The sequence below is a fragment of the Vidua macroura genome, chromosome 4, assembly GCF_024509145.1.
Source record: "Vidua macroura isolate BioBank_ID:100142 chromosome 4, ASM2450914v1, whole genome shotgun sequence".
NCBI classification, from domain to species: domain Eukaryota; kingdom Metazoa; phylum Chordata; class Aves; order Passeriformes; family Viduidae; genus Vidua; species Vidua macroura.
This window is the reverse complement of record NC_071574.1, coordinates 30,862,300-30,875,667: the sequence shown is the minus strand read 5'-3', so window position 1 is coordinate 30,875,667 and position 13,368 is coordinate 30,862,300. Positions and strand designations below refer to the sequence as shown.

General features: G+C 46.4%; 1 protein-coding gene across 6 annotated transcripts in view; it reads right to left on the bottom strand.

The window, feature by feature from the left end:
* TMEM131L (transmembrane 131 like) overlaps positions 1-10,315 on the bottom strand; it is a 79,470-nt gene extending 69,155 nt beyond the window's left edge. For 5 of the 6 annotated variants that reach the window (XM_053975132.1, XM_053975133.1, XM_053975135.1 and 2 more), the window contains exons 1-3: positions 10,187-10,315; positions 9,804-9,874; positions 2,545-2,588 (exon numbers count right to left, since the gene is read on the bottom strand). In XM_053975132.1, coding sequence (XP_053831107.1) covers positions 2,545-2,588; positions 9,804-9,874; positions 10,187-10,310 — 239 coding nt within the window. In that variant the 5' untranslated portion in view covers positions 10,311-10,315. Of the gene's footprint in view, positions 1-2,544; positions 2,589-4,566; positions 4,589-9,803; positions 9,875-10,186 lie in introns of those variants that run through there. The other variant, XM_053975136.1, reaches the window with a different exon arrangement.
* Between the last annotated feature and the right edge of the window lie 3,053 nt (positions 10,316-13,368).

Below are 13,368 nucleotides of genomic sequence, written 5' to 3'. Positions count from 1 at the left end.
AATGATCTTCTCCTCACTCAGAGCAGCTGCAAACCTATGGACCTAATCAACCATTTCTCATTCACCTCTGAAATAGCTCTTCACAAAAATTACTGTTTTGACAATGTCTTTTACCTCCATGCAAATTTCTCTATTTGTTAAAGCTACACCTAAGGCAGAAACTATAAGACCACATCCATCTCCCTTGTGCACTTGCCACAAGAGCAGCAAACCAAGAAGACCACCCCAAAAGGAAGATCTTATGATGCACATGCACAGGAAATCCGTTAAAAGACTGTTAATACTGCTTTTGTTGTGTTTGGTTTTTTCAAAGTAGGTTAGCAAGTTCCCAGGGAACCCACTAACCTAGAATTAAAAACTGAATAAAACAATGTTTTGGAAAGAGACTTTCTCTTTTATGCCCCAAGATGATGAACTCCCTGTATTTCCCTCATCTCTGGGTCAATTTCTGATTTCTCTATCTCCTTTAACTTCTGCTTATTCCCTACATTAAGGTGCTTTGCTTCTTGGGGCTTCACATCAAATTACAGTAGCTTCAGCTGATTTCCCCAGGGCATGCAGTCAGACAATGAGATTAAGATGCTGCAAGCTTCAGGTTTTGCTGCTACAGGAAAAGGAAATCCCCATGATTTCACCATATAGTAATGTAAGCCAAGGGAATGAAAATTAATCCGGAAATAAACTAATAAATTCTAATCTTTCCAGTGTACCTTTGCTGGCTCTTCTTCATGAAATCTACACTATAACATTCCTTCAATATATAGAGCACACACAGGTCTATGTATGTGTTTACATACAGCAGCAAACCAAAATAGTTTAGAAGATGCACACAAGCTAGGATCTGCTCAGGGAAGTTTCCTGAAGCATTTCAGTAGAAGGATGTTTCCACCATGCAAGTGAACCTCTACAAACTTTACTCCCAAAAAACAAATTCATTTCTGAAAATGAATAATTACTAGAAAAAAATGTAAGCACCTGAATGACCTAAAAAAACCTCCAGTCAAATCGCTTTTTCCTCTCCAAGTCTCAAGAACTAATTATTTTCAATAATATTTTTATTATTGCCATAGTAGCCAATTACTCTGTCCACCTCCAGAGAAAAAAAGGCAAGTAGAGAATTTTTTTCTACCTAAATTACATCTCTCTGACTACTAAGAAAACAAACAGAAACAATCTTAAGCACAGCATTAGACTAAGACTACTGCCTTCTGACTACCTCTCAATAAAGAAAGCATGCAGGTAATAAAGTTACGCAGTAAAAATTCTGCATCCAAAACATAATAGCTCCCAGATGAAAAAATCAGAAACTTCTGTATTTGTGCAGGGAAATGCAGCTTTCAGTAGTTTACCCTTCTTTTCATAAGAGGAGGCAGAAAAAAAAAAATCCCCTCTACAGGTAGGAATTGGGGCACTTAGGCAAGCACAAGTAATCAGTACCAGCTGTCAGCAGCCACAGTAATTCTCACATCCTGTTTCCAAACCACCTTTGTAATTCCCACGGAGATGAGGCACAGGAGCCTTAATGTGATGCTGGGTTCAGATGAGAAGGCTCCCAATGGTGCAGCAAGGGGAAAAGCCATGTGAAGAAGCGTTGCAGTGCAGGACAGACCCATCATACACATCCCATTCCTGCCCCCCAGGCTTACTCCTCCTGCCAGCTCCCAAGGCTTGTGTTTTATCAGATCTGTTTGCTCTCAAACCTAAGCTAAGGGCAAAGACTGGAGATAAATGAGAAAAGGATTTGTGGCTAACTGCTGCCATCAGAAAACGGTGCTGTTCCACATGTTTATTTTAAGTCTTGTGATCTTTCTGGCTGGCATGGCACTGAAAGCTGTAACCACATTAACACATACCAAAGGAAGGAAGTGTTTCACTGGTACATATCCAAGCATTTTAACCTGGACACTCAGAGGAAACAAAATGCGTATTTAAAAAATAATCTGCTATGCTATTTACCCAACCCTTCAAAACAGAAGCCCTGATATTAACAGAAACCACAGAGTTGTGGCTATAGTTTTGAAGAGCTTCATTATTTATCTGATTTCAAGACATAAGGGCAGAATATTTATTGTTCCATAGCAACACATTAATAAAACTTTGGCTTTAAATCTCCCTCACCTCTTTCCTTGCTTTGGTGCAAATTAACACTCCAAAACTACTTATATTTACAAATTTTGTAATGGAAAACTGTCCCCTGCCTTAAAAAAAATAATTACAAAACATACAACAAAACAATTAAGAAACATTTAATTTTTTATGTGAAAGCAATGAGAAGTAAATTCATCTTAGAGACAGGATTAGGAGAAAGAGATGCAAGAAGGTATTTTGTACTTGCATAGGCTGAGCACAGGTTTTTTGGTTTTGATAATAAATCAATATTAACATTAAGTTGAGAAAATTGTAAGCCACAAGTAATAAAAAACTATTTAACATGCAGGAAAAAAAAGTAATTTTTAATAGTCTGCCCAATTACACTTTGGTATTTCCTAAAGCAAAAACCAAAATGAACCTCAACACTCTTGCTTCCATTTGAGTTTCGCTTACCTTTGCTCTTGTGGATGCTCTTCCACATCCTCCTCCGAATCAGCCTGACAAACAGAGAAAATACTGTGTAAGAACCTCAGAACAGCAACATGCTACACTGGACATACATACCACTTTAACTCCATCACAGATGGATTCTTATGTGACTTGTTCACAAAACAAATTCAGAAATCTAAAATTCCTACAACTCCTTTACGAGTCAAGTAAGGTGGTTGATGGACATCCCATTTGAGGTTTCAGCTCATCTTGCAGAAGATAAATGGTGACTTAAGCTGGCTACTCTGCTGCTTCTTCCCAAATGCTGAATGAACCGACTCATTTTCCATTTATGCAAGTGTATCTATACAAAACCCTCTCACACACAGAATTCCAATCTAAAGCCATCAAATGCCCTCAAACTACAGGAAGACTATTTCCTCCACTTTCAAATTTTCTGCCTCCTCAGTAAATTTCAATAGCCTGTACCTGAGGAAATAGGATGCAGAATGCCTTGAAATGCAGATCACTGGTCAATGCCAAAGGCAAAGTATCACATTCCAACTGGCATGGTGAGGTCCCAAACCCGTATCTTATCACTGATTTAGCAGCATGTACAGAAAGCAGAGAGAGCAGAACCTCTGAACACATCATCTTAGCTCAGTTGCTACACTCAGGTAATTTTCAAGACATGCAGCTGAATTGTGTCAGCTTGCAGTTCACCACAAACCACTTTGAGCTGTCTACAAAAATGAATTCAAGTGTTGGTTCAATGAGCTCCCTGCAGGAAATCCATTTAAAACAAGGAGGTAGCTACTCTGAAATGGCCAAGATCTCCAGGAAAGCTTTAGGTACAACTCAAAATGAAGTGTGTTACAGCCACTCAACCCCTGCTGATGAAACCAGGGACAACTTTAGGGCAATTAACATTTTTCAGGAGGAGGTCACAGTCATCCTGCCAGGAACAGCTGGTGAGTTTTCCCAGCTTCTGCAGGTGATGGCTCTGCAAGACATGAACTAGAGACCTTAGCAATGAAAAGGTAGGGGGAAAAAATATTTTAAAATTAAAAGACTGTACTTTCCACCACCCCTCCTACATGTTTCCCACATAAGCATATCATGGAACAAGCCCCAAGCCCCAGCTTTGACTTTACCTATTTTCACTACATACTGGAAAAAAAAAAAAAAAAAAAACAAAACTATAAACATGAAACATCTTTGTACAGGCTTCAGATGCTTAAGCAGATCAGGTAGCCCTACCTGCCTAGTGAATGGGACAGACAACAGGATTTCTGAAGATCTGAGCTTCATGAAGTGAGGAAAAACGACAACCACACTATGGCAGCAAATATGCTTAATGCTAACATTAATGCTAATAATTATTGTGTCTAAAATAATGACCTTATTAATAAGGTCTTATTATTACTAATACTTATTAATACTAATACTTATTAATACTAATACAGATCTTGCCAAAAGCTACCAGACACATCTGAACTTCCATCTTTTGTCACAAGCAGCTCACACAAGAGAAGCAGCACAGCCTCCACCATAACATAACCAAATCTGGAACAAGACTGACAGGGAAGTACAAGTTAATTTGAGGACTTGACAATCTTTCTGTACGCCTGCCCAGAGGTTGGAGACACCATTCTAATTGTCCAGGATCTGCAGTACACAACAAAGCTCTTCAGCTCACATCTACCTAGAGGTCCCAACATCTGGCCCCCATGAACACCCAGCCATCTCCTCTAGAGACCTTGCAAAGCCTTGCTGTTAGACTTCACCAGGATGGCATGATACAAACCCATCATGTTTTCTAGCTTCTCCAAGCTCCTTCTGCACTCCTAGGACCTCAGTACAATACCAAACAGAACTAGAGGACTCTTTATCCACCTTCTCCAGAAACAGCTCCTCTGCCACAGCCAGACAGCAAGCTATCCTCATTTTAAATGGCTTAGTTCCTGCTTTAAATGGCTTAGCATCTGCCAGGCATCAGAAACCTGGGTCATTCACTATGCTCACCCTTAACACTAGTCACCTTACCATTTCTCCTCTTCACTTTTCACCAAGTAAAAATGAAGCAAACTTCCCAATCTACAGTGCAGCCACAGCAGATCTCAACTGTGCAAGGAAAAAAGAAAATTAAAAATCACCCTCAACTCTGATTACACACAGACCCCCAGGTCCAACTTTCTCCTGTCTTCACTCCTCTGTGTGATCCAGCCTACATGTACATGTAGGTTTACATTGAGGATTTACAAAAAAAAAAAAAAAAAACAAAAAAAAAAAAAAAAAAAAAAAAACAAAACTAGTATTGTCAAACTACAGGGCTGCAGGGGGAAGGAAGGGAAGACCTCCTGAAAGTTAAAATGGAATTCCCAGCAGTCTACCTATGAGAAGAGAAAAATCCCCTTCCTCCAAACATTATCCTGAATATGGGGCAGGTGCTTATCTTGTGTTGGAAAGCCCCTGAAAGCACCCCTCTTCTGTCACACAAGTCTCAAGAGCCTGAGCTGACAGCTACTGCATAATCTGCATGGCCATCCAGCCCCAAGTCCTATCAGCACCATCCAGAAGCTCAGCTGGGAGTCTGGAGAAGCCTTTTAAAAGCCCAAAAAGGAACACAATTCCCACTCCAAGCCTGTCTCAGACTTTCACACAAATTGTGTATCTTCAGACAAACCCTGCCTTGAAGTAGGTGACTCCGTACATTTAATTTGTGCACAGCCACTGGGATCGTTAATGACACACTGCAGTGCCGCGTATCTCTGATGAATATATGTAAGATCAAGGTCTTCATCAGCTTTCAAAACCAGTAGAACAATTAACCTTACTAGCCCCTGAGCTGCACTGAAGAACAGAAACTGAAGACAAGCTGCTACTACTTGCGAAAAAAAAAAAAAAAATCTTTCAGACCTGAGCAGAGCCTTTTAAGTGAAAACTCAGGCAGCAGCTCTGTATTTGTCCAGTGTCTATAACAACCATGATACAACAAACATTGCATTATCTTTCTCTAAAATTCAAGCACCTGAAACAGTGTCACAGTAAAGTGAAACAAGAAGTTATTGTAATCGCCTTGGTATATGCAACCAAACTGAAACATTCACAAGGCATTCCTCTAAGGAAACATCTCTCTCATCTCCTGCATGTGACACACAGGAACAGTAGAAAACCCATCACATCAGTCAAGCACTGCCCTAAGACCAAAACAAAGTTTGGTACACACTGACTTTGATGACTTACTGTCATTTTCAGTTGTGATAACAAGAACTACAACTTAACCTTCATTATGTCATTTTAAGGTAGTTCCTCCCTCTGAACTGAAGGGGCCAAAGGGAAAGTGTTCTGCAGGTACTCAACCCGCCTGCCCCTGCCTTCAGATGCTCCCAGCAACCACCTACATGGTTTCTGACAGACAGAAACATCCAACAATGACTCTCTGATACCTCTTTTAAGTGGTGGAGGCCATGAACAATTGTCATTTGTGTTTCTTTCCTACACTTGTATGTGTATGTTATGTTTAAAACATAACTAACTGCCTTTCAGCTTTGCACTGAAGTGCTACAACCTGGCTGTCAATATCTGCAGCTTTTTCAGCCTTTAGTGGTGAATGGCTTGGATGTCAAGTCTTACATAACAGAGCTTTTCTCTCAAGCATTTCACTTGAGTAAGTATTAACAAGTTGCAAACAAACATGCAAAACCACAAAATTATAAGGGGTCTATAAAAACCACAACTGCTCTAATCAAGTCTCTCACACTCAAGATTTTCCATGTCAAAATCCCTCTGGTTTTCAAAGAAAAATCCAGCTGCCCATCCCATTTATAAAAGGATGATCCCATTTATAAAAGGAGAGCGAGGTCAGTGGGTGCTCCATGGTTACCCCACACTTCACACCACCTTCAACAAGAAAGAAAAAATGGGCACAAGGGAATACAGCCACCGCATCTGACTGGGAAAACCAGCTGGTCTCAGAGCTAAAACAGGAATCCAGGAAGAAACACTGAAATGCTGGAGGAAGCAGCAGACCAGTGGAAGACAGTCATCAGGCTAGATACAGCCAGCTCCCCCTCAGCCCCGGTGCACGAGCCCACGCACACCGTCACCGACTGCAGTGCTCCGGGCACCCTTCGGGCTCGGCTGCGGAGCAAGAGCAGTAGGTGAGCCATCCCCAAAGAGCTCTGCAGGCTTCAGAGGAAGCTGGAATCAAAAGCCCACGAGCACTAGGGGAGGGGAAGAAAGGAAAAGCACAAATATGTATAAGAGGGAAGCTGGGAGGGGGCACACAAGAAGCACAAACAATGAAAGGGAAGCAAGAGGAAACAGAAGGTAGAACAACCAAGTGGGGTGGAGGCATGGGGGCCCTGGGCGGCTACACTCCAGCATGCAAATTCTTGCAGTTCACGTAGACAAAGCAATGCTGTGAAAGGCCGAGGAAGCAACTACAAGTATTAAAATGCTTTGTTTCCCCTCCCTCACCCCTTAACATGATGTCTTTATTCACTATATGCTCCTGGAACAAAAGCATGTGCAGGCAACAGGATGGCTGAATGGGTTACCAATCCACCCAACTTTCATCCTCAAATTCTGCAGGCAGCAAGGAATGCTCAAAACTGCTCTGTCACAGACAGGCGGTTGATGATGCATGGAAAATAAGATAATAGTGTAAAGCCATGACAGAAAGAGAAAAACATCCATCAGACAGCATTGGTAACTTGCCAGAAACAGGCTAAAGGGCTGGCAGACAGGGCAACCTAATCCATTTTCCTGCTGAGAGCAATTGGAGAGAGGTGCTTTGGCAGAGAAATATGCATAGTTCCTTCCCTGGATTTTTCACTTCTGCAGGTGAAATCCTCATTGGTGCCACACTCCCTCCAAAAAGAAGCAGGAAAAACAAAATCAAGGGCCAGAACAATCCTATTCCCAAAGCCTTCATCAAGACCCATCTTCAAACACGGGAATGCAGCAACTCTTGGATATTCCCTACCAAACATTTACTACCCACTCAAAAGCAAGGAAGTTCTTCCTGTTACTACACCCTCACCATCACATCACCACTGCTGTGATACATGAACACTGGGCAACAACCCTCATCAAGGGTTTAACCCAGAAAGTCTATTCTTGCAAGAAAGAGAACATGGAAAACCTCCTTGTAAGAGCAGTAGGTCAGACCACTTTTTTAAGTGAAATGTGATCAACAAGCAATAAACCTCTTTCAAGTTTAAGCATCTCTCTAACAAAGGGCAGTCAGATGTTAACAGATGTAGCGATTTCCAGATCTCAGGAACTGATGCTGGCTTCTCCACTGATGCCCCTCACCATCCCAGCAGTCACCCTGGAGGGCAACGATGCTGACATGTCTTTAGGACCTCACAAACACCACAGAGGATCACAGCTGGATTGGCAATCCTCGATTCTTTGGGCATCTAGGGAAAAGCCATGACCAGCCACTGCACACCAGTGCTACCACTCTATAAAAGAGGTGCTGAGAGGGCCCCTCACCATATCTGCAGGGACTCAGGGAAGCCTCTTTTCCTCTTCACCATAACAAATGGAAAAGGTGGTTTCAAATGTGGCCACAGCGCCAAAGCCCAACAAGGGCTAGGTAAAGCCCAAGTTCACATGGAAACAAAAGAGCAAGCATCAGGGTCAGGCCTGTGACCAAATTTTGGTCTTAAAACCTATTTGAGGAACCCAATCCTTCTGTTCAGCTTGAGTAGTCACTCAAGCATCAGATGCTGCTGCAGTCCTCAAGCTCAGAGGGGAAAACCCATGCAAACCAGTGCACCACTAGTACTCAGAGACGAGCTCATCCGACTTTTAACCTCTTAAATCAGCGAGCCTATTGTGATTTACTTCTCCCTCTGTCACAACTGAAGCCAGAAGACTTCTTTCTTTCCTGCATACCTAACGTAGCCTCTACAGAAATGATGGAGGAACAGCAGCCTCAGCTTTGTTTTCACTGCTGCAAGGACTGAGCAAGACCATATGCTCAACTATGCCAAATTCATGGGTCATTCATGCCTGGTTTTTCTTTAGCCAAGCTAAAGCATATTTTTATGAGGATGCTCAAGAACAAAGTGTTTTCCAAGAGGACCTAATCTCCTCAGGAAGTAAACATCACGTCATCATCACTCCATTGCAGCTTCGCTATGAGAAGCAACTATAAATGACTACATTACACAGTTCTACATCTAATGCATCTTAATATCTTCACTGTAAAGAATGCAGATGCAAAAGGCTGAGCTCCTCAAGCATCTCTGCACAGCAACTCTACACCTCCCTTAGCTACTACCACACCTGCAACAGGCAAAATCTCAATAGCACAACAAATGTATCTTATAAAATTATTTGGACATACAATAGACAACACTTTCATAACACCACAGTACAAAATGCTGGTCCTGGGAAGCAGCATCAATTGTTAGCTAGCTAAGAAACAGCACTTCTGCTATTTTTCCTTACATTAATGGGTGTCAGTGGCTGAGCACTAAACAGAGAATGATATATGGGCTTAAGACAAATAAATTACCCGCTTTTGCCCCTCATATAAGATGATGCCCCTAAGGACTGCTTCTTCCCGTTTATGAGCCTGGTGCCTCGAAGTCTAGAAGGCCGAGCTCAACATATGGCAGAGTCCGTCAGTGCGAGTTAAATGACTGCCTCAAATGCCATAAACTCCAGACCCCACTTCCAGCGCCCCTCGTTGCTCACCGGCCCCGCCGGGCATTGTACCATATTGGCTCCTCTCGCCAACACGGAATTTATCACATCTTGTTACTGCCCAAAGCAAGCGGCTAAACAATAAAAAAAAAAAAACCCAACAAAAAAAAAAAAAAAAAAAAAAAAAACCAAACAAAAAACAAACCGCTATAACGAGAGGAACGGCACCATAAATGATGTGTCATTTGAGGGGGGGGGAAATGGCTTCACCTGAGCAGGCCTGAGCTATAAATACATGCATATTCATGACAGACACAGAGATATAAATATATGCACATTCATGACTACTGCGTTCCGACCACAAATGCATTCGTTTAAATAAATAAATAAATAAATGGAGAGGGGGGAAAACCCCCAAACAGAAAATAAATGAAGCCGAACAACCACGCCGCTGGCGCAGGCTGGGGGGGCCGCGGGGCTGGGGCTGCGCCGTGACAGCAGCGGGCGAGGCCGCCCCCGCCCCCCGGCCCCGCGCCCGCCCCCCGGGCCCCAACACACCCGCACACCCCGCAATGGCCCCGGCCCCTCCGCCGCCCCCACCCCCCGCGCCCCCTCACCTGGGCGGGCAGCAGGAGCTCCCCCTCCTCGGCTTGCCACAGCTCCACCACGCCGGGGATGGGCTCGATGGCTGCGGGGGCAGAGAGAGAGAAAGCGCGGATGGGCAGGGGGCGGGCGGCCGGAGCCCGCAGGCGGCGGCCCGGGGCTCCCCGCGCCGGGCCGGGCCGGCAGAGACGCGTGGCCCGGCGGGTACCGCGGGGCCGGGAGGAAGGGAACCGGAGTCGGCGGGAGAGGTGAGCCGCGTCCCGGCTCCCTTTGTGTCCCCGGGCTGCCACCGCGGCAGCCGCCCGAGGGACGGCGACGGGGGCGGCGGCTCCGCTCTCGAGCCCGGAGCGGGCAGTGCCGGCATCCCCGCCCCGCTTCGCCCCGCCGGTGCCCTCACCTTGTCCCTGCGCCTCCCCGGGTCGAAAGCAGGGCAGGAGGACGTGGAAGACGCCGAGCAGGAGGTTCATGGCCGCGGCCCCGCGGCAGTAGCTGCCGTGCTGCGGGAAGCGCAGCCCCGCCATGCCGAGCCGCGCCGCGCCGAGCTGCGGCTGGGGCGGGGCGGGCGGCGGCGGGGGCGGCTCCGCGGGCACCGGGCACCGCCCCCGCCCGCAGCGCGGCTGCGCCCGCCCCGCCCCGCAGCGCCGCGCACATGGCCGGGCAGCAGCGCTGCCGCCCCGCCGCTCCCGGAGGCGCCCGAGCCAAGTCCCCGCAAAGCAAGAGGGAGGCGTTGTGGGAAAGCCGAGTCGGTTTTGTGCACCTCGGCCGTGCGGTCGGACCGCGAGCTGCCCTACACCCTGCCCGCCCTTACGCCCGTGTGGGATGTCACCGCGCCGGGGCCCGGGGCTTCCCGGTGATTTTCAGAAACAAAAAAGCATGAAAAGTGCGAAGGGAAGAAACCAGGATGCCGCGCGAAGGGGGAGGGGAGAGCGCAGCGAGGAAGGCGGGGGCGCGTGGTAGCGGGGAAGAGAATCAAAGTCCCCCCGATCTGGTGGTCCAATTGCAGATCACACAGGATCGTTAGGGCGGAAGGAATCTCTGCTCTGCACATCATCAAGTCGACCCCCTGCCAAGGCAGGGTCATCTGGAGCAGGTGACACAGGAACTCCTCCAGATGGGTTTTGAAGGTCTGTAGAGAGGAGGACTCCCCGATCTCCCTGGGCAGCCTCTTCCAGTGCCACCAATCCGGTTAATTTGCCTCAGTATTCCTTTACTGCTTGGCAGCACTGTATGTTGAGGGTCGCTCAACAGCATGGATCTCAACAGCATGGATCTGCTGTTCAGATCCATTTTGGTCTTAAGCAACTCTTCAGGTGCCTGTTGGATCTCTCAAGGAATTACATGGTGTTTGCAAAACAGAAGTGTAGAGCAGAGCCCAGAGATAGTTGTGAGGGTCACATGGTTTTAACATGTATGTATGTATCTCACATACCCTACTAATTGCATTTTAAAGTGCTTTTTTAAAAGTCCCTTCTGCTAAAAAAAAAAATAAAAAGCCCCCTCAGATGCCTTAATTACAGGAAAAAACAGTTGTTAAACTAGTTCTGCAAACCTCAAGGAGAAAAATAAAGTAAATACTCTGCTAACAAGGTTTGCGCAGGCCCCAGATTGCATCTGGTTCTCCCCTTAACAATCACACATAGTAACTCACACAAACACTGGCAGCACGGAACTTGGTCAGCAAAGGCTCATAAATAAAGCCAAAGAAATGACAAAATCCATTTTTAGCCCTGCACTGAGACAACACATGAGGACATTTGGGACCTTAGTCCCCAGCAGCAGTGGGTCACCTGCCCAATGCCCTTTCTGCTCAGCGCTTGGAAAAGCTTTTCCCACTGGAGGCCATTCAGGTTTGACTGGAGGTGCAGGTGGGTCTCCACAAAAGAAGTGTTGACTCCCTTCCTAAAGGAGAAGACTTTGGCATTTGATGTTGCACAACCACCAAAGTATAGCCGGCAATGCAGCCTTGTCTCCTGCCTGCATCCTCCTCTTTCTGTCTTCTCTTCCCTCTTTTTCCTGCTCCCTAATGGTTAGACAGGTCTTTTGTTTTCCACACTGTGTCCCCCTGTGTCTTTAATCTTATTGCCTGGGCTTTCCCATACATGGGCAGAGGAACACTGTGGCACCCTTCCACCTGTGTCCCAGAGCACCCCAGGGCTTGCAGAGAAACACAGCCTTTCAAAATAGGAATGGCTGGATGTTTCTCTGTTGGCAAACATGTGTCTATGCTTGGACAGGTGCCTGAGTACCTGCTTTAGAGAAAAAGAGCATTACAATGGCATAAACCTTATATGACAACCCCACCTGGGGACTGCATGGCCCCATGAACATGCTGTGCATTCAGTAGGGAACATTACTTCTACAACTGGTTCCAGCTGGAGTACTCATTAGAGCTGTAGACTAATATTAACTTACTAGCTTTTCCTTGGTGAGTTTTTAAAATGTTGTGCCAGCATGAGCTGATGATTTTTTGCCTGTCTAAAAGTCAACTCCATTTTCAGTGCCTGTAGGAAGGGATCTGGCTGGACACAGGTAGGGGTTTAAAGGGAAACTCCTAGACAGTCTTGGTTTAGCTAAGCAGGCTTAAAAATGTTAGGTGAGAGAGCTGGCCTGAGCTGCAGTCCAGGCTGGGACAAGACTCTCCCTGGAAATGCTTTCTCCGTGCTCTGTATAAAGCAAGGGGCATGTCTTTCAGCTTTGGAAAGGGCTGGGGAGCAGGGGAATTGAGGCTTTCTACAGTCATGGCAGAGCCACTTCTACCAAACAGCCCAGCTGAACACTTTGCTTTCTAGAGGCTTTTTCAGATGCAATGGGCAGGACTGGGAGGAAATCAGGGCTGCGATGCAGATGTTGCGATCACACGGGAGATACTTGTTGTGTAACAGACATCAAATGGGAGCAGGCAGCCTAATTACATCGCTGCTCTTGTGCCTCTGTGCATCCCTTTACCAGCAAAATATGCCCGAGACTGTTCCTCATATATGAGATGATGAGATGAGATGAGATGAGATGAGATGAGATGAGATGAGATGAGATGAGATGTACATGATGCCATGTACATGGATATGCTCCTCACACAGCCTTGGGAATGTCACCAACCTCTGAGAGCACAGGTGCTCAGGAGCACAGGGCAGGGCAGGGTGGGTGGGCAGAGCAGGAGGGAAGCAGAGGCGGAAGCTTTTCCTCTCAAGTAAAGCTCCAAGTGACTTTTTAATAATGAGAGGGATATTTGGGTTCCTCTAGGCTGAAATACCTGCATCTCTTGGCCCCGGTTGCTCAACAGGATACTCCAGAGCCCCGTGTCTCACAATACCCTTTGCCCATTCTTCTCTTGGCCAGCTTGGCGGGTGCCAGTCCCAACCCGCCCAGGGAGGGTTTGCCTCGCTCCGCAGCCTGGCGGGGGCTGCACTGCTCCTCCTCCTCGCCCACAGCGCTGCCTGCAGTGAGCGGGCATGTGACACAACTGTGCTCCCTGGCAGCTTGGGCATTCCTGACACCGCATCCCTCATTGTCTGGTTGTGTGCACACCAGCACCGCCACCAGCAGCTTTCGAACTGCATCCGACCTACATTTAACACCTTC